Genomic DNA, 24068 nt, shown 5'->3' with positions numbered 1-24068 from the left:
AGTTTGAAAAATAAAAATAAATTAAATATATTCTTACAATCCTAATATATAATCCACGATTTCTCCTTAGTCTTGTCATAACCCGGTGTCTTCATATTGTTCGCCTTCGCGTACCGCATACACGCCTGCACCAATCCTCCACGAATACCTATTAAAAATACATAAGATTATTATTATAACCATATTTTAATAATAAAAATAATATACTAACCATTCTCAAACATCAATAACATGTTGTAATCAGACAGCAACGCCAACTTTTGCTTCGTAAACTTTAACATAGCATCAAAACTTAACCCGGGTGCGGTGAAGTAGTGTGCTGCATCCAAATTGTATGTTGACATACATAGATCACGGAAGTTTTCAAAAATATCCGCCAACAGCAACACATCGATTTTCAGGTATAAATCTGAATACTCACCCAACGTGTTACATCTAAAGTGGTCCCAGACCTCCTTCGCATGTTCAAATTCTGACTCCTTAATTCCCGACTCGGTCAATGTACTATAAAAATCTCTCTTTCGTGGTAATACTTTATCGTTCAACTTGTCCCAACTATCAGTATACTCATACGGGTATACCCCCTTCTGCGTTACGAGTGGCATATCTTCGATGACAAAATGTTTAGATGTCTCACGAAAGTTATTAAGGTCTGGTGTTATCAAGTTTTTAGCCAGAGATGATAGACTCGATGCCATAAATCTGAATGTGTCTATAAACCGTACAGTGAAGGTACTACTAATATATTTTGAAAAAGATATAAATTTTTCCTCACTGTTCGGGATAACTGATATAGACTCGGTATCATATCCAAGTAATTATCGGTAATACAATATAAGTATTATAAGTATTATAATATACAATATCGGTAATTATAAAGTGTGAGTCGTAGTTAGATAAGTTATGGAAAAATGTGGGGACAAATTTAGGCTGTTGTAGTTCTAAGTTACACTTAGAGCATAAGGTTTGCCTGAATTTTCCTGTTAGATGATTGTGGTCCATAACTTTATCACCCCCGGCTAAACTACATTTACATAGATTACACTCGGTACACGCTTGATGTGTTTTTTCTTGGTTTTTAGTCATAGTTAAAGGTATGTTTGTCTTCAACAAATTCTCAATTTTACGACTCACTCCAACTATTGCTTCTATAAAGTGTTTCGCTACGTCCTTATGATCATCATCTCCTCTGTATAATACCGGTCCTGTCGGTATCTCGTACTCCTCTAAAAGTTCCACTGGTACGTTGTCACTCACTTTTACCAAAAATCCATAACTCAACGCTTCGTGTTTATGAATAATTGTTGTATTTTTCCCCATACTCTCACCAGTCTTCACTAACAACGACTCAAAATCTGCATATATAACAAATAGATGTCTAACTGTATTTTTCCTCAACTTAAATTCAATGCAATCCCCCTCTTTCGGCATATCCGGTAATATCGGTTTGTGCATCCCGCAAACCAATTTATGTTGATCCAACGCAGTCTGTCAATACATTTTAAATTTTAAATTTTGATTGTCAAAATTTGTAAAACATCTCTTACAAAACACTGCACGTCCATTGTGTCTAGTTTTTTGACTTCTTATGAGACGGGAAAAATTTGATATGTAAACATAATGAGAGTTATCACCATCTGTTATCAATAAGAGATCAAAATGATTGGTTTTTTTTTCCTCGACTACACGTAACGGATACACTTCATACGTCGGATATTTCTTCGGTGGTTGAAACTTTTTTTCGATCCCATAAACATTTACGCTCACGTTCAAGTTATTTCTCTCGAATTTGGATATATCAGATAGAGGTGTCGGGAAGGTGATATCTTTGAAATTATATTTATCTTCATGCTGTTTGTAATTATTACCCTCGATACGGCATACTGTCGACCCCGTCACATGTCTTGCGGAATGGCGTACATGAAACATTTTTGATCTGCATTCTGCGGATTTATGGTACCTCGCTTCCACTCAATACATACCGGTAACTTAATATATGATGATCCACTCATCGGTGAATATTTATACACCGCCAATAATAGACCGTCTATTGATTCTAAAGTAAATCTACTTCCTCTCCCACTGTACTCATCTTTCTCGTTAAACAATTTTAAATACACTCTCTCTATAATCTCTGCTATATTACTATCATGAAACATTTCAATCGCTGTTGTTTTGAACGCCCGGTTTTCTGAAGTGTTTAAAACGTTAGGTCGGTTATAGGTTGCCTCGAGTTTAAAATTAAATTTAATGGCGTGTTTTTGAATACTATTTTTTAATATTTTTATTAGTTCTGGTTTAAGCGATTGGAGGAACTTTGAATAAATTTGAACATTATTGATATTTTTGGCGTAATGCCATACGATTTTTCGGTTTGCAGACGATGAAATCTCGAGAAATCCAGAGGACTGTACCATATCCATACGTGCTTTTTTTCGCTCTAACGGCTGAGTTGGTGGAGATGAAACACGTTTCCCGTTAGACCCCGTAGTTGTATAAGAATCTTAATAAAAAAAAAAAAAAAAAAAACTAATTTCCCTATGTTATTATACGTATGGTATATATATATCTAAAGAATCGTATATAATAAAAAAAATACCATATAAAATCTTTATAATTAAATCTTACAAACGGTGTGATAATCGTTGTAATGCCGGAATACTCCAACTAATATATCATTGATCAATTCACAGACCACTTAATAAGTGTAAAATGAAATTTATGATTTATACGAATCATTAAACATTATATTCCATCTATAATAATAAAAATAAAACTAACCTGCATTAACTTTTTCTTCATTTTCATATTCATCCATAGCTAACATACAAATATCGTCATCAGATATACGAATGTCAGTCGATGTATTCGAAACACTAGCCGATATATCGGGAACGAAAATTTGAGGTGCAATCTGGATAGTCTCTGCAGGAGGCGCGTAGTGTATAACGCTCTGTCTAACATTCGGTGTAGCAATCGGTTGAGCAGGCTGACGATTAACCGGAACGTTAACGACACCTTATGAAAATTAATTATATTAGATATAAATAAATATTAAATGAATAGAAAAAATAATATTTTATTAATACATACCATGAAAGTTCTTTTTATGTTTGTTGAGACCGGTTTTATAAGAAAATGTCGATGGACAAAAGGTACATGAGAACCGCAGACCTTCATGTTTTTTCTGATGGGTTTTCAAATTATGTTTCGTGGTGAAAACCAATGAACATTGTTCGCATTTAAACATATTGAATTTGTTTAAGGAATAAACGAAAAATATAATGTTTAAAAATTAAACACTATGAAAAAACACGTAGTGGTAAATGTAAAATAATAATAGACAAATGTAAACGGTAAAATAATTATTTGGAGACTTTAAAAACACAGAGCGTAACACATAAAACGTAAAGGTATGTCTAGAACAGACTGATTCTTTATTATTGTCCGATACAGTGTCTTGACATTTTTTAGGTATGATAGCATTTTGTGGGAAGGTACAGATTTAATTATGTATATCAGTTATTATTATGTTATTCACTAATAGATATTTTAAATTGATTATTAAATAAATAGTGTTTTATATTTTTTAGGTATGATAACATTTCGTGGGAAGATTCTGATTTCATTGTGTATTATTCACTAACAGGTATGATAACATTTCGTGAGAAGGTAATCGAAGGAATAACTAAACTTATAAAACAAAAAATATCTGAGGAAATTAAACAAGCCAATTTTTTTACAATACAAATTGATACTGCACAGGATATCAATGTAGTAGACTAGTGTTCCATTGTAATTAGATACGTAAATAACCAAGTTCATGAACGAGTTGTAAGCCTTGTTAATTGTAAATCGGGTAAAGGGAAATATATGCATGAACTTATTTCAAACGAGTTAAAAAAATTAAATATAGATATTACAAAATGTATTGGAACTCAACGGATGGTGTAGCTAACATGCAAAGCCAATATAAAGAATTCACTTAAGTGGTTAACAGATGATTCACCCAAACAACTTCATGTATGGTGATAGTGCTATGCACACGTACTAAATTTAGTTATTTCGGATGTAACTCAAAAAACTAATAAATCTATTTCACTTTTTAGTTTTTTGAACAAAGTTGCAGGATTCGTTCGTGAATCATATTTACGAATGAATTTTTGGAAAAATACGACAGAAGGTAAAAATATTAGTTTTATAAGTACGTTAGGTGAGACAAGATTGTGGTCTAAAGAAAAATCATTAAGAAAAGTTTTTGGATCTTTAAATGATTCTCAAAATTCAATCTTTGTTCAAATATGTCAAACGTTGTTTAATATTTCAACATCGGAAAATATGAATTCTGATACATGGTTTAATGCTAATGTGTATTTAAAAATGTTATTACAATTTGACACAATAATAACAGCACAATTATTTATTTTTATTTTTAAAAATACCACTCCATTATCAAACTATTTATAAACATCAGGAATGGATTTGCTACAATCATACAAAATAGTAGAAAACACAATAAAAACGTTAAAAGATGCAAGTAGAAAATGTATTGACGTGTACAAAAAGTTAAATATTTATCATTTGCTATGAACGTGATTTTTGAAAATGTAGATACAACATTCAGAGTTGAAGCAGATTTTAAAGAAATTAGAATAAGAAAAAAACCAAAGTATCACGACGAAATTATCAACGATACCTCTCTTACGATTGTTTGAAAAAAAAATATGAAATTAATGTTTATAACGTAACTTTGGATACTGTTATTGAGAGTTTATAAAATAGATTTTCAAAGCATAAAGATATGTACGTAGAATTTGAATGGCTACATCCAACTAACTTAAAATTAATATAAAATTTACCTGAAAATGCTATGAATAAATTAGCTGAGCTTTTGATAGACTTTTCACCAAATATCAATAAAAAAATATTACAAGAACCACTAATAGATTTTGCAGAAAAATGGGATTCACTTTCAAAAACATTACCTGAAGAATATAAATGTATGGCATTGGATTTAGAAAAAGACGAGGAACAAGAAGGATCTGAGTTAGCTAAAGAACATCTTGTAAATAAAAAAACATGTAAAATTGTATATTTTGTTGTTATCAAATTTTATGGAAGTATAATTTGTATGCTAAGGCATAAACAGAATTGTTTTTAGCATACAAGTTTTTGTTAACATTATCTATAACTCAAGTTCAATGTGAAAGAACATTTTCAAAATTAAAATATATTTTGAACAGATTAAGAAGTAATTTAAGTCAAGAACATGTGGAAGAATTTATTATAATGTCATGTGAAAAAGATATATTATATACTTTACAAAATGTAGATATTGAATATGTCGTGCAAAGCAGTAACTTAATGAAACAATTACTAATTTGATAAATTAATTATTATATTTTAATACATAATATAGCTATTATGCAGGTATGTGCTATGTTTTATCTTTTGTGTTTAGCAGTGGCGTGGCGTGGAGTCGACTGTGGTGTAAGCAATCACCAAAAATTATACCCACCTATACCTTAATTTTTTTTTTACCATCACTAAAAAGCAGCTTACAGTTTATACTACTGATTTTACCTTGCTATAATTAAATAATTGCATACTTACAAATTTTACCTCTAAAAATGTGTCTCAACAACTTTTGGTTGTTATATAACAAAATTAGCAACAACATATATATTTTTAATACATTAGCAATTTATTTTTAAATATATTTAAATAACAAACGATACAATTTTTTTAAGTTATACATTCTAATGTAGGGATAATAGTTAATAAATAATAAAAATAATAATACTCCTGTTTTTTTTCTTAAATCTAATTTTTAGTTCCAAATTCTAGTAGTTTACAAGTTCACTTATAAGACAACTCTATTCTTCTATTTTGTTTTAAAAAATCTTTAATTACATCATTATAAAAATTAGGTTCACACTTTGTAGTCATTAAAACTTCTTTTTCTATGGAAAGTAAAGATAAATTTGAAAGTCTATTTTGAGTTTGATTATTTTTTAAATAAGTTTTTATCCTTTTTAAAGCGGAAAAAGATCTTTCAGCAGAAGCACTTGTTGCAGGAATGGTTAAAACTAATGCGCATAATTTAGTAACTTGAGGTAGGACAGTTGTTAAATCTGTTTCCCTCAAATATTCTAAAAGTTTATAAATATGTGTTTGATGAAACTGGTCAGATGAATATATAATTGACAATTCACTCTTTAGCTTTGGAAATTCAAAATACTGACCATATGTTTGTTTAAGTGAACTAAATTTATCCTGAGGAAAATAATCTTTGTAATGGGAAAATTTTTCAAAATAAAGTAACCCCATAAATTTTAAGTTATATACTTCAGAAAATCGTTCATCAATTTTAACTAAAATAGTATCTATTATTTCATAAAATAAACGTTTATAGTTAATTTCTCTATCTACTGATACTTGAACCATTCGAGACCTTTTATTTCTGGATGGGACTATTTTATTTTTTTCTTAGTCATTTACTTCATTCCAAACTAAATTAAATTTCTGCCTATACTCATTTAATTGTTTCTTAAATTCATTTATTTTTTGAGTACAATATGAAATATCAAACACTTATTTTTGTAATACATCAAAAAGGTACCTAGCTAAAGGAAGTATTTTTCCAAAAATTATTAGATTAAAATTAAAATCAAAATCTTCTAATGTCAAACAAAAGCCTCTAGCACATATAATTGATTCGCCATCCCATTTATCAGCGTTTTCTACAATAGACTGCATTAATTGATTAATTTCTTTTTTATGTTCAACCATAATATTAATTAATCTACTATTATAGTTCCACCTTGTTGGTGCAATAGTCGGAAATCGTTTTTTAACAATTAAATCTAACTCATTTATTCTTTTTGTACTATTAGAGAAAAAAACCGCAAACCCGTTTAGATTAGTAAAAAAACTTTTACATTCCTTAATATGAGACACTGACTGCTTAAGAACTAAATCAAGTTTATGTGCATAGCAATGAATATACATTGCATTTTTATATTTCTGTTTTATCAAAGTCTGCAAACCATTATGAGAACCAGACATCACAGCAGCTCCATCATATGTCTGAGCAACTAATTTGTTCTCATCACATATATACTCTGGAAGTATTGAAAAAAAATAATCAGCCAAAGATTTAGCTGACCTATCTGCACTAACATCAGAAAACCCAATAAATCTCTCTTGAACACCTTTGTCATTAACATATCTAAATACTGTTGTGAGTTGTGATCTTTTTGTAATATCAATTGTTTCATCTGTGATTACTGTTAAGAAGTCAACATCTTTAATTTTTGTAATTATAACATTTTTTATAGAATTAATTAAATCATTTTGTATGTCATTTGAAAGGCCTGTAAAAACAGTAGAATTTGAAATATGAAATTTTAGTTTGTCATCAACAGAAGAGAGTAAATTAAATGTTTCAACAAAATTACCTTTATTTAAAGAACTTGATTTTTCATCATGCCCTCTAAAAGCTAATTCTTGTTTGGTAAGGAAACAAGTGATATCAATTAATTTACTTATAACGTACCTATTATTATCTACTTTTTCATTATGTTTATTTATGTTTTTTTTTAAATTTTCACTTAAACAAATATCTATCCTATTATTCCCAAAAGTTTTTAAATTTACCAAGGCTTGAATGTGTAGCTGACTTGATTCGTGTCTAGTTTTTAACCCATGAAAATTAGACATATCAGTAAACCCATATTATGACCAAATATTCGATTCACTATGTGAAAAGAGCAAACAGGGCCAACAGTACAATTTATCCGAACAACCACAAAGCCAGTCACATGTTTTATAAAAACATTCATTAAAATATCGGTAACAATTTTTAGTTTTAGATTTCAAATTAGGTAATTTAGGAGTAGGCCTCCCTCTTAAAACAATATCCATTTTGTCTTCATAAGTATGCGCGCCAAATGACTTTACCAGTAATCTATCTATATTACAGTGGAAGTTGGACAAATTGTCTTGTTGAGGTGAAAATTGAGTTGTTGGTGGTGATTCATTGTTTGAAACTGATGATAATTTTGCATCATTTGGTTGATAGCTAGTAAATGTTTTTGGTGTGTTAAAAAATAATGGAAGTCCTTGATTTATTGAAACTAAATTTCCTCCTAAAACATAAATTAGAAAATATATAGGTAATACATTTATACAAATTATGTTTTGAAACATTAGAAATTGTATTTAACTAATAAACTGTTATGTTTTAACTTTATATCATTTGAAATAATTGATTAAAAAAATAATTGTATTCTTTTTAATAACTAATATTAATAAATAATTGTTCTAATACATTGTATTAGATTTGGATCAATATATTTTTATATAAATACATTTCTGAAGATATAATTCATCTCATGGGTAAAAAAAAGTAAATGAATAAAAAAATATAACATACACTAGTCTAGTTTAATTTATAATAGAAATATTTTAATAAAAGCACCGGATTTAGATACATCGTATAAATTTTTTTTTAATTTGAGCTCCCGTACTCATGTGTACTACAGAAATATTTAAACAATAGATGTTGTTAGATTGTATGAGTAATTGATAATAAAATTACTTAATAACTTATTTTATTATTGACATACTTTTTGATCCAATATCAGTATTTTGTGATGAAGTTGTGGATTCTGAAATTGGTGCAACAGCAACAGCAACACTAATTTCGTTTGACCCGACGTTTTTATTGATTACTGCAATGATGAAAAACATTTAATATTGGCGGTTAAATAATTATTATCATATAATATATAATATGTTTGATGTTTAAGTCATTTCAATATACCTACATAGTACATATTACTTTTACAGTCATTAACAACTAGAAGACATTTAGAACATATTATGAAGTTATTACTTACTTGGCGTTTTTGAGAAATAGTTGCTTATTATATTTTTGTTTGTAAGTTTTGACTTTCGCACTACACAAGAAGCTATATGCAAAAGCCAATTATAACTGCTCATATTATTTTCTTGTTTGCCACATTCACAAGTAATAAAATTAGCATCTTTAACATGATTACTCATCATAAAATAATTAAAAATATAAATATTATACAATGTCTAAATATTTAAAAAAATATTCTATAATATTTAAATAATATTCTGTAAGTTTTAACTATTAAAAATAAAGTCAAATAGTCATAATAGACAATAGTGGCACTAGTGGCAGCGTGGCACTGAGTGTCATACCATTATACCAACGCAATTGTCGCAATTGGTAAAAATAAAATAATGTGAAATGTCGATTAAAATCACGATGGTTGCTGATTGGTCGTGTATCATATTTGAAAATCGCTTATATGTCAGTACCACCACCGCGTATACTATTCCGCATGCTAATTCCAACACAAACACTTTATACTATAAACTGTATTAGTCTAATTTATAAAATAGGGAAGGGAATTGAAATCGCTTACACACACATCGCATTTGTCATGTTTATAGAAAATGTATAGTTGAGCTGAACGTGCGTGTGCGGACTGCGGAAGTTCGGGGGACATTTTACCGAGTATTCTTGGCTTGTACCGACGCGACGACCGAAACGTTCAAAAACAACAAATAACGATGTTATTTTTAGACTAACAACAAATAACCATTTATAAATAATATAAAATTATAAAATCAATGAAAAAATATTATAATTATCAATAATATTATTTCACATTGATCATGGCTAAAATGTAATTTAATTTGGTCATTTAAAAATAATACACCCAATAACGTTTTACAATAAAAAGTGTAAGCAACGCTTACACTGCTTATATACACGCCACGCCACTGGTATTTAGTTAGTAAGTACCTACCTATAAGAAGTTTTGTCAGTATTATTATTTTATTTAAAAATAGCGTATAATTTTAATATTGTATTTTAAAACAGAAAAAACTTTAAATAAGTACTATTGTCTAAGATTTTTATTTTATAACTTATAATTATATCGATCTATAATGTTTTGTATACATTTAATATTTTATTTTAAATAAAAGATTGACAGCTGCATATAATTTAACTAAACTTTTAATCAATAATTATGTATAAGTTTAATTTAGGAATAAAAATGGAGATTTCGTGTCCTCTAGTCCTTCTTTACTATGTAATACGAATGTAAAATAATTTTATTTTAGTAGGACTGGAAAATTTTTCAGACTGGACCGGTTTGGAAAGCCAGTACAACCTTGACTACTGTTCAAAAACTCATTAAGGTTAAAATAACAATAATTAACTTTTAACACACTAAAAGCTGTAGTTGTCACTCGTCACTCTCTGTAGTTGAGATCCGTAATTGTTTGTATTCTAAAAATATTGGGTGTGAAATATCTGATATTGTTTAAACTGTTTGGTTTTTAATGTTATTTTATAACATAATATTTAATATTATTCTTACACAGTACTAACAGTTTTAGAAAATATGTTTTTTTTTGTCAACGTTTTTTAAATTTATCCAATAGTAATATTTTATTAAACTTCATATTAGTTTAAGTGTTCTTTTCTACCGAATAATGTGAAAATTAAATTTGGTGTTGTATTTTGTAAAATTTAATATCAATAATTCATTTTTATACTTATATACTTATCGAAAAAAAAGTTTTTAGAATAAAAATTAAATTAGCTTATTATAAAATTAGTTATTTTGTAAGAGGAAATATTGACATGTACATTTGACAATACCCAGCTTATTGTCTTGAATAAATAAATTTTATATGAAAATTAAAATATTTTTATAAAGTTGAAAATTAAAATAATTATTTTGATAATTAGTAAATCATACAAAAAACTCAAAAACTTTGGAAAATGTAATTTACCTTTTCCCTTTTGAAAATTTCTGAATTTTGTTCTATAAAAATTTTAGTTTTGAATGTGCCATTGGTTATAAAACCAGAAAAAAAATATAGGAATTGCTTTATGTTGCATTTAAGGTACTGTATTCCATATTATAATATTTAAACACAGCAATTACAGTTAATATTACAACTGTAAAATGATCTACGCATTTATTAGGTAACATTACATTATCTGATTTAGTGAATTTTGTAATATAATTTTGTAGTTTTAATTTAGTAACTAAATTAGTAGGTGCTACTAATATTCTTTTATATGTTAAATGCCTTTTAGTTAATATGTGTATTATGATCAGAGGGGTAACATAAAAAATGGCCAAATATTATAATTCCATCATTAAAGGTTCATAAAAGTTTGGTTAGGTTAGGTGGTTTTTAATATTAAACATGTGATATAAAGTATTTAAATGTATCAGATAAAAAAAGATTGTAGATGGACAGAACATTTTATAGTTAAAATTTATGTATTTAATTATACAGGGTTTTCTAAATAGTGGTTATAGATATGTGTCATCCATAAGCATAAGAATAAGAAGAATTTAATTTTTTGTCTATTCTTTAGATCTTATACATAATGAAATACATTTGTAATTTAATCTACTAGACTAGTTACTAGATGCTTTTTAGTATTGACAAATAATTTGCTTTCAGACAATTATGAAACATGTAATGAATCAATTTCCAATGTTCTACAATAAATATAATTTAATAAATACATAGAATGGTGTTTCTTGACCCTATATGGTTAGGTTATGTGGTATACAGAAAGTTTGTAGGTAGTACGCTGGTACGTCTAGGAAAACAAATTGTTGTATTATTATAATTTTGGTTATTCTGTGGTACTTATATATTTTCAATTTGAATAGGTGGTCTTAAATTTTAAAAGGTTGAGAACCAAAGTATATTGATTAATAATAGTTTTCTAATGTAATTATTAAATTTTTTTTTTTTTAATAGTTTATTAAGGCTTCAACTACATAGGTTTTTAGCCTACTTTAATTAAAATTTATACAAGAAAAAGAAAGAAAGAAAAATATATATATGTATACATTAAGTTTTACAATAAATTTTACTACATTATTATAGTTACTATTTACAATGGGTGTTTAGTGTTTATATTATGGAAAAATGTACTGATTGCAGCTGTGTTCTCATCTTTGAAGGCTTGATAGAGTGATGCTGGATTTTGGAGTATCTTGCGTGCTTCAGTGTATTTGGGACAGATGATTACGATATGTTCAATTGATAGAGTTACGTTGCAAGTATCACATATGGGTGCTGGTTCTTTTTTGATGAGATGTACATGTGTTAAGTAAGAATGGCCTATTTTGGCTCGAGTGACTGTTACTTCGTCTTTTCTTTTTGTGCCGGGAGGGTAATTTAGTTTCTTGACGAGTAGTTTTGTATTTCTCAGTTTGTTGGTAAGGGGAATATTTTCCCAAAAAAGTTGCCATTCTTCCATTATTTTTTGGTGGATTGTGCCGAAGATTTCAGATGAGGAAGTAGAGCTGATTTTAATGGACTGTGGATATGTAATGGCTTCATAGGCTGATGTGTCAGCTTTTTCATTCCCGGGTATCCCAATGTGTGAAGGGACCCACATGAAACATGTGGGGATGTTTATTTCAGATATTAATTTCTGTATATGTTGAATAAGTTCATTTTTAGGGTAGGGGTTAGAAATTGCAGTAAGAGCACTCAGAGAGTCACTGATAATGATGTGACAGTTTGTTGGGTTTGAAGTTGAGATGATTAATAGTGCTTGGTAAATAGCATGAGTTTCAGCTGTGTATATACTAAAAGACGACGGTAGTTTAAAGAGATGGTTCTCCCAATCTGTGATTACAGAAAAGCCCACCCCATTTTTACTTTTGGAAGCATCTGTGTATATTTGTGTATAGTCCGGATATTGTTGTGACATTATTTCTGCAAAACGGTTGAGTATGATTCGACTATCTGTATTATGTTTGCAGTATTCTGCCAATTGGGTGTTGATTTTTGGCGACCAGAGCCACGGAGGGAGAGGAGGCTGAATTTTGTTTAGTGATTGTGATTGGAAATCTAAGTTATTACTGATTATTTTGAAGTTTTCGAATACTGTGTTTCGGGAGGGCAGTATATTAGTAGGTAGAGGGCTGTGGATGATGTTTTCAGTGATGTGGTTAGTCAGATTTTTAATTTTAGTCACATATTTTAGTATATGGCTATGGCGTCTATCTTGTAGAGGAGGTTCTCCTGCGTAAAAGAGTATGCTATCGACAGGACTCGTCCTGAAGGCTCCAATGGCCAAGCGAATGCCTTGGTTGTGTATAGGATCCAGGGTATTTAGATCTTTTTCTTTTGCTGAGTTGAATATTATGTCTCCATAGTCAATTAATGACAGTATAAGTGCTTTATAAATTGTGATTAGGCTTTTTGTGTCGGATCCCCAGGTGCTGTTTCCAAGAATTTTGATTGTCCTTAATCTTGATTGACATTCCGTTTTTAGTTTTTTCAGATGAGGTCGCCAAGTAAGTTTGGTGTCAAAAGTGAGACCCAGGATGCGGATACTATTTGTAAAGGAGAGTTGAGTATTCATGAAGTTTATTGTAGGTTGGGGATCATTTTTTTTTTTTGTTAAAGATAATGCATTGAGTTTTTGCGGGAGAAAAACTGAAGCCGGTTTTATGAGACCATTTGGAGAGAGAGAGTCAAGTGCTTGTTGGAGAAAGTGGGTTGTAGTTTTAATTTGTGTTCCACTGCAGTAGATGTTGCAGTCATCTGCGAAGAGGATATATTTTACAGGATTGGGGAGGTTTTTGCATATGTCATTAATGGCAACCAGAAAAAGAGTGACACTGAGTATAGACCCTTGAGGGAGTCCATTATGAATGGAGTGAGTAGATGAGATCTTATCATAGATTTTAACATTAAATGTTCGGTCTGTTAAGAAGTTTTTAATAAAGTTAAAGATGTTACCGTTAATTTTCCACGAGTGGAGGATAGTTAGCACTCTTTTTTTCCAGACAGTGTCATACGCTTTTGAGATGTCCAATGCTATTGTGATTAGATGTTGGTTGTGTCTGTACGCAGAGCAAATGTCGGTATGTAACGTAGTTAAAGCGTCTATCGTTGAGTGATTTTTTCTAAATCCGCATTGTTCTTTGGTGATGAATTTGGATGATTCTAGGAACCAAATTAGACGTTTGTTTATTATTTTTTCAATTAGTTTACTTAGAGTACTAATCAATGATATCGGTCTGTAGTTTTCTATATCGAATTTGCTTTTGTTCGGTTTAGGGATAGGTATTATATTTGCATTGCGCCATTGGTTTGGAAAAATTCCCTGGGTCCATAAGATATTGTATATTTGGAGGAGGATTTTCAGTGCCATTTGAGGAAGATTTTTTATAAAGATGTATGGAATATTGTCCGGTCCAGGGCTTTTACTGCTGCACCTTTGCAGAGCTGTAAGTAGCTCTGAATTGTCGAGATATCTATTGAAGTCTTCATTGTTTTGGTTGGAAAGCGATTCGGGAATGTCAGGAGAGCTATTTCTGAGGGTAATGAAGTCCGAATTATAATTTTCATCACTGTTGTTTTTGTGAAAAAAGTGTGCGAACGATTCAGTGGCATTTTGTGTTGATATTATTTTTTCTTGATTGTACAGAAGGGTGTCCGGTATGGTGTTGTATTGGTTGCCTCTAATGGAATTTATTTTGTTCCATATAATATTTGGTGGAATTTTGTGTTTTATACTTGAAGTAAAATTTTGCCAAGAAAGCGTTTTGCTTTTTTTGTGATATAACGTGCTATAGCTCTATTTTTTTTTTAATTGAATGTGGTCTATGGTAGATTTAGTTTTTTTGTAATGGTTAAGACTTTTTTTATAGGTTTTGATAGCCTGTTGGCATTCTTTATTCCACCACGGAACTGTTTTTTTGGTGTTTTGGTATGTTTTTAGTCCTATTGATAGGTTTGCTGCGTCTAGAATGGTGTTTGTAAATGTTGTGATTATGGAGTCTATTTCTAGTTGGTTAGCATTTATATTTAAATTAAAAGGGTTTTGAGTTAGTTCATATTCGATTTTTTCTGAGAAGAGATCCCAGTTTGCGTTTTTAATATTCCATTTAGTAGAGTGTATTTTTGGATTAACATGGTTATGGTATTGGATTCCTATAGGCCAGTGGTCACTGTCGCTGTATGCAGTGAGCACTTGCCAGTCAAATAGTGTTGAGGAGTTAGTGTTTGTGATCGATAGATCGATTGCAGAAAAGTTTCCATTCGAGACATTGTGTCTAGTTGGGTCGTTATTGTTCAGTAGGATGAGTACTTCGTCTTCTAAAAATTCTTCGATCAATTGTCCCCGGTGATCTGTGTGAGTACATACCCATGCGGTATTTCGGCTATTGAAGTCACCCAAAAGGATGAAAGGTTTAGGGAGCTGATTTATGATGTTCTTAAGGTGTTGTTTTGAGAGAATTTTGCTATCTGGAATATATATGTTACATATACTTAAAGGTTTGTGAAATTTAACTAGAGTAGCGATGACTTCGTAATCAGAGAGAATCGGAATATTTTTGCTGTCAATAGTTTCTTTGATGAAATTAGCTACTCCTCCGCTTGCCCTGAGAGCATAAATATCCTTTATAGTTTTTGATAGATGCAGAGTGGTTATTCTTTAAGTTAGTTTCTTGAAAACATAATATTGTGGGTTGTAGGTCATAGATGATGCGAGAGATGCCGACAGAACGTTTATAGAAACCGTTGATATTCCATTGAATGAATGATGTCATAGTGAAAGGTTTGTTTTTTTTTGTTTTTTTTTTTTTTAATTATATAGTTTTGAAAATTAGTTTTGTGATGGGGGAAAGCTTTGGAAAAGGAGGTTATAAAGTTTAGTGATTTTGGTTTTTATGCTGCGGTCTGTCAGCTTGGGTCTGATTATCTCAATCAATTAATGTAAATCGACTGCGTTAGATCCAACTTGTTTACACAAGTCATGAATGTTGATATTTTTGTTTGAAAAATTTTCAATTACGTATCTGAGAGTATCACTATTTATAGATAGATGTTTATTTTGGTGGATTATTTCTGATACTATTTCGAGTTGTTCATCAAGTTTGTGTAATTATTAAATTATTTTAGACAATATTGATTTCTTAGGTAAATAATGATGTCATTAAGGTGGATATATAAATATATAGGTTGTCAAATTCTCAAAATAAATTTATTAATTATTTAATAAGATACGTTTATTAATGGTATTATTATAAGGTATAGAAAATTAAAAATTAAAAATCACAAATTTCAAGTATTTATCATATAATATCTGTAAGAGTGTATAAGATTTATATAATAATCTAATAAATCTACATGAAATATTTGTGTTTACTGCTCCCCTAGTGGTAAATTAAAAAAATAAATTAGTGCCCTACAGTTAGGAAAAATAGTCTATAGCAAAATAATTGTTCTTTTATCAATTTGCCAGTATAAAATTGACGTATGTTATACTACTTAATACTCTTAGTATTGAATTTGCATACAGAGAAATAAAAAAAAATTTAAATTTAAACCAAATACTTAAAACATTTAAAGTCTTTGCAGATCAAAGTGCAATGTCATATGTACTAAAGAATTTATATCATGATTCAAACTGTTGTATCATACTAAAATTTGGGTATAAAAATACATTTTAAATAAAAATGCTTAAATTGTTTCAACTGTTGTTAGAATGGTAAAATAATGTTGAACTTAATTTAAGTTAATTTGACATCTATAATAACAATATTCAATCATCTTTAAATAAATATATTTCATCATAATTTAAACTTTTTTCTTTTGAAAATAATTGTTATTTTCAATATATTTAATAATACAATAAGTAAATTGGATAATAAGAATTTTTGGCATCAGTGGCTGGGTACAGTTATTAAATGAGAAATATAATGATTTTAATGTTAAAATTCATAAAAAAAATAGCCCTACTATTTTATGACATTTTAAATAAAAGTTACCATTTGAAAATCAAAAGTTGATAGTGGTTTTACCATTAAATAAAAGGATGAAGAAAATAAAAATTTCATACAGTTTGAGGAAAGCATGATACAAAATATTTTGAAAAAAAAATGAAAAAAGTCAATACTTGACAAAATAATGAGAGTATAATTATAAAAGAATCGCCCTATATAATGAAGTTAGTAGTCATTAAATATTAAATATATAGGTCTGTCAACTTGTCTATCATTCATTTTTATTTTATTAAGCTCTTAAATATTTTAAATTATTTTTTTTTTTTAATAAACACTTGTTGAATAAAAAGCAAATTATAAAACTGGAAAATAAATAACCCAAAAACCATATGCTCTAATTAGTCTAATTGTACAAATAAAAACATTAAATAAAGTATAAATTAAAAATAGAATCAAGTCAATATGGTTATAAAGATAATTGTTACTATCTACCATTATCAATATTCTGTTAAATACAAAAATATAGCATTTTATTTGTTTTTATTCTGTATTTTCTTACTAATGATTAAAAACAAAGTATGTATGTAAATTGAAAATACCTGGTTTTTTTTTTTTATTCACATTAAAATAATTTTAAAATTTAACTTTGGTTTTGTTTTAGTTTTTTCATGAAATTTCCCCTCCTGATTTATTAGGAATTGCTCATAAAATTGAATCTAATGAAATTAAAAGTCGAATATTAAATTTAAATGGGATAACAGTTTTATTATCTACTTCTATTGGTTTGAAATTTTCTTTATTTATTATATAAGATTCAAATTCAATACTAGAAAAATCTGAGAAATAAGATCAAAAGATCAGAATCATTGATTACCAACAATTTTAATTGTTAATATCGGACATTTAATTTCATCTATTAAATAAAGAAGATGTAATGAAGGTATAGCAATAAAAATAAGAATAATGAAAGGATCTTGGTTCAAATAAATTCAATAATTTAAAATTCAAACATTTTAATATTAATAAATATTATTATGTAAATAATTTCTATATTTATAATTGTATTAATAATAAAAATTACATAATTATTAAAAAAAATATATTATTATTTAAAAAAAATTATGTTTCAAGTACAGTAAATTAAAATAATAATTCTAAACGAAGAAATTATTAATCCGATTGATTAAATTATATTTCATAATAAAAAGTTATTAGGATAATCAGTATATCGTCGAGGTATACCATTTAAACTTAGAAAATAACGTTGGAAATAATTATATTTACTACTCTAGAAAATATTAGAATAAAATTATTTAATTATTTATTATTCCAGTAAAAATAGGGAATCAGGGATTTAAACTGGCAATAATAACAAATACAATTCTTATAGATAAAACATAGGGAAAATGAACTCGGGTCCGTTATCACGCCACATTACCATCATCGATAATCTCCGTATACATAGTAATACTAGACAACTAGACGATGCAACGAGTGTCGAATCTTCTATAGAATCGGTTTTATCTTCTCTCCAAAGTTCGCCGCCACCCCGTCTGCCGTGAGTGCTGACTATAAGCCGTACCGCCAGCCTTATAAACTTGTCTAATCTTTTTTACTCTTTTCCAAGCGGTCGAGCCCGACGCATTGTTGCGTTCGCTTTCCGCCTCACGCCGTGTTGTGCAACCAAACCGCGAGTGCGGACAACGCGTTTATTGTGCTTTATTAAGTCGTTGTGTCGACTTACGTACGAGTTTTACCAAACCGTTGTCGCTGACAGTACGTCATGTACACCGATTATCGTTCTGATAATAAATTATTATTCACATGCCGCCCAAAACTGCTTGTCCGGATGACGCGTTGTATAATATGAAGTCGTTCGTTCTGCAGAGGTCAGACAACGTGTCACGCTCATTGGCATTTGTATGCCGTCATTGTTCAATGCGCGATAGAACCGAACGAAACTATTCGCACCTGTTTTATAATTACGCACATAATTTACAATGGTCCCATAATTCTTCAATGAAAACAAAGATATTTATGCTTAAAATATTGATTTATTATTTATCCCGTTGATTGACATTTACATATCTTCTGTGGGTGTATCTAGACAAAGAAAAAGAACGCATTAAATTCATACGACCTCAAATGTTTATTAGTTAAAATACGAGCCATTATTATTAAATGATTTTAATCAATGTTGCATTATTAGTACAGTATGCCTTAATATGCTTAAAATTTCAATATATGTAACATCGTGTATTGATAACTTTGTAGCTTAAGATTTTTAAACTCAAACAAAATCCTCAACTATTCCAGATTGTTGTTAAATCTATCATAAATATATTAGTACATCAATGTTATTATTTTCAATAAACTGTACTCGTGTCCACTGAATCATTAAACAATAATTAAATAATCCATTACCGGGTCATGACTATGTGTAATTTTGTGTTCTAATCAGGAGTGTCCAGCAAATTTAACATTCCACAGTATTCCTGATACCCAATGCTCGACGAATATAATAATTTATGTTTTTTCTGTATTTATGTATTGATTTTGTTTTTATTCTGTTGTTTGACTTCTGTGGGAAAATCTAGACAAATAAACAAATAGTTAATATTATAATTTTTTTAAATTTTAATAATTAAAAAATGTAATATTGAGTAAATTATGAGATAATTAATTGAAGATATAGCTAAAATTTTACGTATAGAATTTTGATTTATTCCAAAAATTGAATTTAAAGAGATTAAAGCAAATATACATTACTATAAATAAAAATTAATTATAAAAATTGTTGTCAAATTATTATTAATAGACATGAAAATTAATTTGATCATAATGGTACAATAATCAGGGTACATCTAATAAAAAAAAAAGAAATTTTTTTAAATTAAACAAATTGAAAGTTAAATAGAAGCAAAAGCTTGAATTAAAAAATATTTTATTGTAGCTTCAATAGAGTAAATTGATGATTTAAAATTTAAAATAGGGATAATAGAAAATAGATTTAATTCTAATCCTATTCATATTGAAAGTCAATTAGATGCTGAAATTGATATTAAAGTTCTAAATATTAATATAATTAAGAACATGATTTTTGTTAAATTTAAATTTATCAGAAAAAAGAATTTTATTCTATATTTGAAGTATGAATCCAAAAGCTTAATTTAGCTTATTTTTCTAATTTATTTATACTTAAGTGTTTTTTTTTTTAATTTTATTATTATTAAATCATCATAAATTACATAAAATACAAATAATTTCAGATATTTTACATGATAATCTATATCTTTTAAGCTATTAACTTGTGTTAGAGATATAGAGTAATATTAATAATTAAAAACATAATTTATATTATATAATTAGCATACTAAAGTGATGAATACATTAGAAATTAAAATAATATTAGCAATAGAAAAATTTTAAAAATGAGATAATTTTACATATTAAATATCACGAAACATATTATGAAGGTCTTAAATTAATTGAGAAAATAACCAATGATATATAATTTTTTTAATATTAAATTTGGAACAGTGAATATTTTTTTTATATTGGCGTGGCATACAGTTAAAATAAACAGGCCCTAGATAATTTACATAAGATTGACCAAAAGATTTATAAGAATATCTAACAGGTATATTCATAGGCGCAATTAGAGTAAAAAAATTGGAGGGGCTTCAGCCCCTCACATAAATTTTTCAATCTGCCTCTCAGAAGCTTTTTTTCCACCCTTTACCCTCTATAGAAAATAATGTGCTTATTGGAAGGCAAGTAAAATTTAAAAAATAAAACAATAATTCACTTTTAAGTATAGGTAACAGATTTAATATAGTTTTTTTACATTTTATATTCTTATTTTTCTATTTTTATTAGCAAATGTATTTAAAATAATTTCGGTGTCAACAATAATATCTCTCTCAATATTAAGTATTGCCAATTTCGAAAACCGTTCCTGTGACATAGTAGACCTGAGATAATTATTAATTCTTCTCATTGCAGAAAATGACCGTTCGCAAGTAGCCGAACTGACCGGAAGAGTGATAGCCAAATGAATCATTTTAAAAAGATTTGGAAACGTATCTTTAGATATTTTTTCTTTGATGGTTAAATAGCTAGGAACTCCTTTTATCATATTTTTCAATACAGTAATCTCACATTTCAAATCATGAGGGATGACTTCAAACAAATTCTGTAAAGTAAAATACAAATATACAATTTTTAAATGAAATAGGTACTTGAAAACCATAAATCATATACAGTGTGTAATCAGTTGTTGGAAACACTCTATAACTTTACAAATATTAATTATACTTGAATTCTGTTTGCGGTGCTTAATAAAGTTTGTTATAACTTATTGAGGTAATTAAACAATTTTTATGCTATTTCATTTCGCGCATGCGCATAACAACTTTTTTTTTTTAAATGGCAACCCCACTATTTTTTGGCTAACTATTTTTACTTTTATTTTTTTATGAATTTTAATGGTAAAACCAACTTCCTATGTTAAAAAATAACCGAGTTATGGATATTTCATTGATTGATATTATTTTTTTGACATTTTTGAATTATTCATCAATTTTATGGCTTAAATTTTTAGCACGTCATGATATCTTCTAGTGATATTTTTAGTACCTACTTTTGGAAGGATCCTCTTCCCCCTATAGCAACTAATTTTTTTAAATTCGTCTTCTTAGGCGATTTAAAAAAAAAAAAAAAAATACAATGTTAATAAATTTTATTTTTTTTAGTTCAAAATTACATTTATTCATTATCTTATGAATTGTTCAAACTGCTCTCCATTATAATTTAAACATGCTTCTGTCCTCCGTAGAAATTCTTTATTTGTTGTAGATGAAATTTGCCCTTCAGTAAGTTGGTTACACGCCACAATTATTTTTTGTTTCAAATCAATAAGATTAGTAGGTGGGTTTGCATAGACGACAGTTTTTAGATGTCCCCACAAAAAGTAATCAAGTGGTGTAAGATCTGGGGATCGAGGTGGCCATTTTATTATACCATTAGTTCCTATCCAACGATTTTCAAAATGTTCATTTAAATAATTCTTCACGACGATCGCATTATGTGCTGGGGCTCCATCTTGTTGCAAAATCAAATTGTTCCTTGTTGCAAGAGGAATGTCGTCTAGCATGATCGGTAGCTCATTAATTAGAAATTCTAAATACCGTCTTCCATTTAATGTTCCGTCGTAGAAATAAGGTCCCAACAATTTACCTCCAATCAAGCCACACCAAACATTTGTTCCCCAGACATATTGATTATTTGTTTCAAAAACCCAATGGGGATTTTGAGTGTCCCAATAACGATTATTTTGTTTATTTATTACTCCGTCGTTGGTGAATTTGGATTCATCTGTCCATAATATGTAATTTAAAATAATAGGATTGTCTTCTAATTGAGTTACCAACTAAGAAATAAACATAATCCTACGCTCAGCATCACCTTGGCGTAAGTGTTGCACTAAATCAGGTCTGTATGGATGAAATTTATGTTTTTTTAAAATTTTATGAACGGCATTATGAGAAATACCTATTTCAAAGCCAACATGACGCGAACTAACTCTAGGATTTGCTCTTACGTATGCCAACACTTGAAGCTCAATATGCTCAATATTCTCCTAATGCATTAATTTGTCTAGGTTGTTGGTTGGCAATAACTCTTGTATTAGAAAAAGAACCAGTATTTCTTAAATTCCTTTCTAACTTATGAAAATAACTATGTGACGGGTGTTCCCTATCTGAATTTAGAAAAACGAAAAATTGTTTTATTATTTTCACCAGCAACACAAAAAAATCATTAAAAGTACTAATTAATAATAAATACATACTTGGGTAACGTTCAACATAAGCACGCGCAGCCTGACGTGAATTTTTTTCACATTCCCAGTAAACAAAAAGCATATCAACTTTTTCTGAATTATTCATATTTTTTTTAAACTACAAGGTATCTCAATTATGAAGTTATTTAATGTAACTTAACTATTGTTTAATAACACGCGTGAATTCGTAAAATATGACTGTAAAGCAAATACGAAACAATAATAGTTGCACTGGTCTATTTGATATGAATCGTTTGATCGTATCTAAATTACCTAATAATTCAGATAAGAACAGTTGTGAAATGATGGGAGAAACCCGTACCCATAATTGGGTTTGAAAAATTCATAAGATAATGAATAAATGTAATTTTGAACTAAAAAAAATAAAATTTATTAACATTGTATTTTTTTTTTTTTTTTTTAAATCGCCTAAGAAGACGAATTTAAAAAAATTAGTTGCTATAGGGGGAAGAGGATCCTTCCAAAAGTAGGTACTAAAAATATCACTAGAAGATATCATGACGTGCTAAAAATTTAAGCCATAAAATTGATGAATAATTCAAAAATGTCAAAAAAATAATATCAATCAATGAAATATCCATAACTCGGTTATTTTTTAACATAGGAAGTTGGTTTTACCATTAAAATTCATAAAAAAATAAAAGTAAAAATAGTTAGCCAAAAAATAGTGGGGTTGCCATTTAAAAAAAAAAAGTTGTTATGCGCATGCGCGAAATGAAATAGCATAAAAATTGTTTAATTACCTTAATAAGTTATAACAAACTTTATTAAGCACCACAAACAAACAGAATTCAAATATAATTAATATTTGTAAAGTTATAGAGTGTTTCCAACAACCGATTACACACTGTAAATAAAAAAAAAAAACTTTATATTGATTTATAAGTAATGATGATCCCCCAAAGTTTAATTTTAACAAGTTATCTACACAAGTCGCAATTTGAATGCTCTCTTCAGAAAATCTTTCTTTCATTTGACATATTATTGTATCTATTACTGGATAAAAAGCATGTATCTTCCAATATTCTTTTGGTTCTAATGTAGTGGTACTTGTATTATCACTTTGGTGATTATTTTCAGCTGAAGTTGATGACATAACCACATAATTTTTTAGATTAGTGGATTCCCTTGTCTGCCTTTTAGAGCCATCTAAGTTAAATATAAAAAAAAAAATATTATCATATTGAATTTTAAATATTTAATTAATTAACAGTATAATATAATGTACTATCAATGGATAAAAATTTACACTAAGTACCTTGAAAGGGAACATTAATTTCAATTCCATTTTCTTTTGAAAATACAACCATTTTTTCCCATAGTTCACTGTAGTGAATAGAAGAACGATAACTTTTTAATGTATCAATTACTCC

At 28.4% G+C, this 24068-nt stretch overlaps 3 protein-coding genes and 1 pseudogene across 3 annotated transcripts; all 4 read right to left on the bottom strand.

The window, feature by feature from the left end:
- Positions 1 to 41: 41 nt before the first annotated feature.
- Positions 42 to 605, bottom strand: LOC113560012. The gene is made up of 2 exons (XM_026965796.1): positions 212 to 605; positions 42 to 148 (listed from the first exon to the last, which is right to left on the bottom strand). Exons 1-2 carry the CDS (start codon positions 603 to 605, stop codon positions 42 to 44), a joined length of 501 nt encoding a protein of 166 aa, XP_026821597.1.
- Positions 606 to 804: 199 nt separating this feature from the next.
- LOC113560011 lies at positions 805 to 3250 on the bottom strand (annotated as a pseudogene).
- An 8724-nt stretch (positions 3251 to 11974) lies between these two features.
- Positions 11975 to 13459, bottom strand: LOC113560010. Its single transcript, XM_026965795.1, has one exon. It carries the CDS (start codon positions 13457 to 13459, stop codon positions 11975 to 11977), a length of 1485 nt encoding a protein of 494 aa, XP_026821596.1.
- A 7223-nt stretch (positions 13460 to 20682) lies between these two features.
- Positions 20683 to 24005, bottom strand: LOC113559930 (52 kDa repressor of the inhibitor of the protein kinase-like). The gene is made up of 3 exons (XM_026965716.1): positions 23954 to 24005; positions 23564 to 23844; positions 20683 to 21027 (listed from the first exon to the last, which is right to left on the bottom strand). Exons 1-3 carry the CDS (start codon positions 24003 to 24005, stop codon positions 20683 to 20685), a joined length of 678 nt encoding a protein of 225 aa, XP_026821517.1.
- Positions 24006 to 24068: the final 63 nt, after the last annotated feature.

This window comes from Rhopalosiphum maidis, chromosome 3, assembly GCF_003676215.2.
Source record: "Rhopalosiphum maidis isolate BTI-1 chromosome 3, ASM367621v3, whole genome shotgun sequence".
Lineage (NCBI taxonomy): Eukaryota > Metazoa > Arthropoda > Insecta > Hemiptera > Aphididae > Rhopalosiphum > Rhopalosiphum maidis.
The sequence above is the reverse complement of the archived record's forward strand: the minus strand, read 5'-3'. Positions and strand labels throughout refer to the sequence as shown.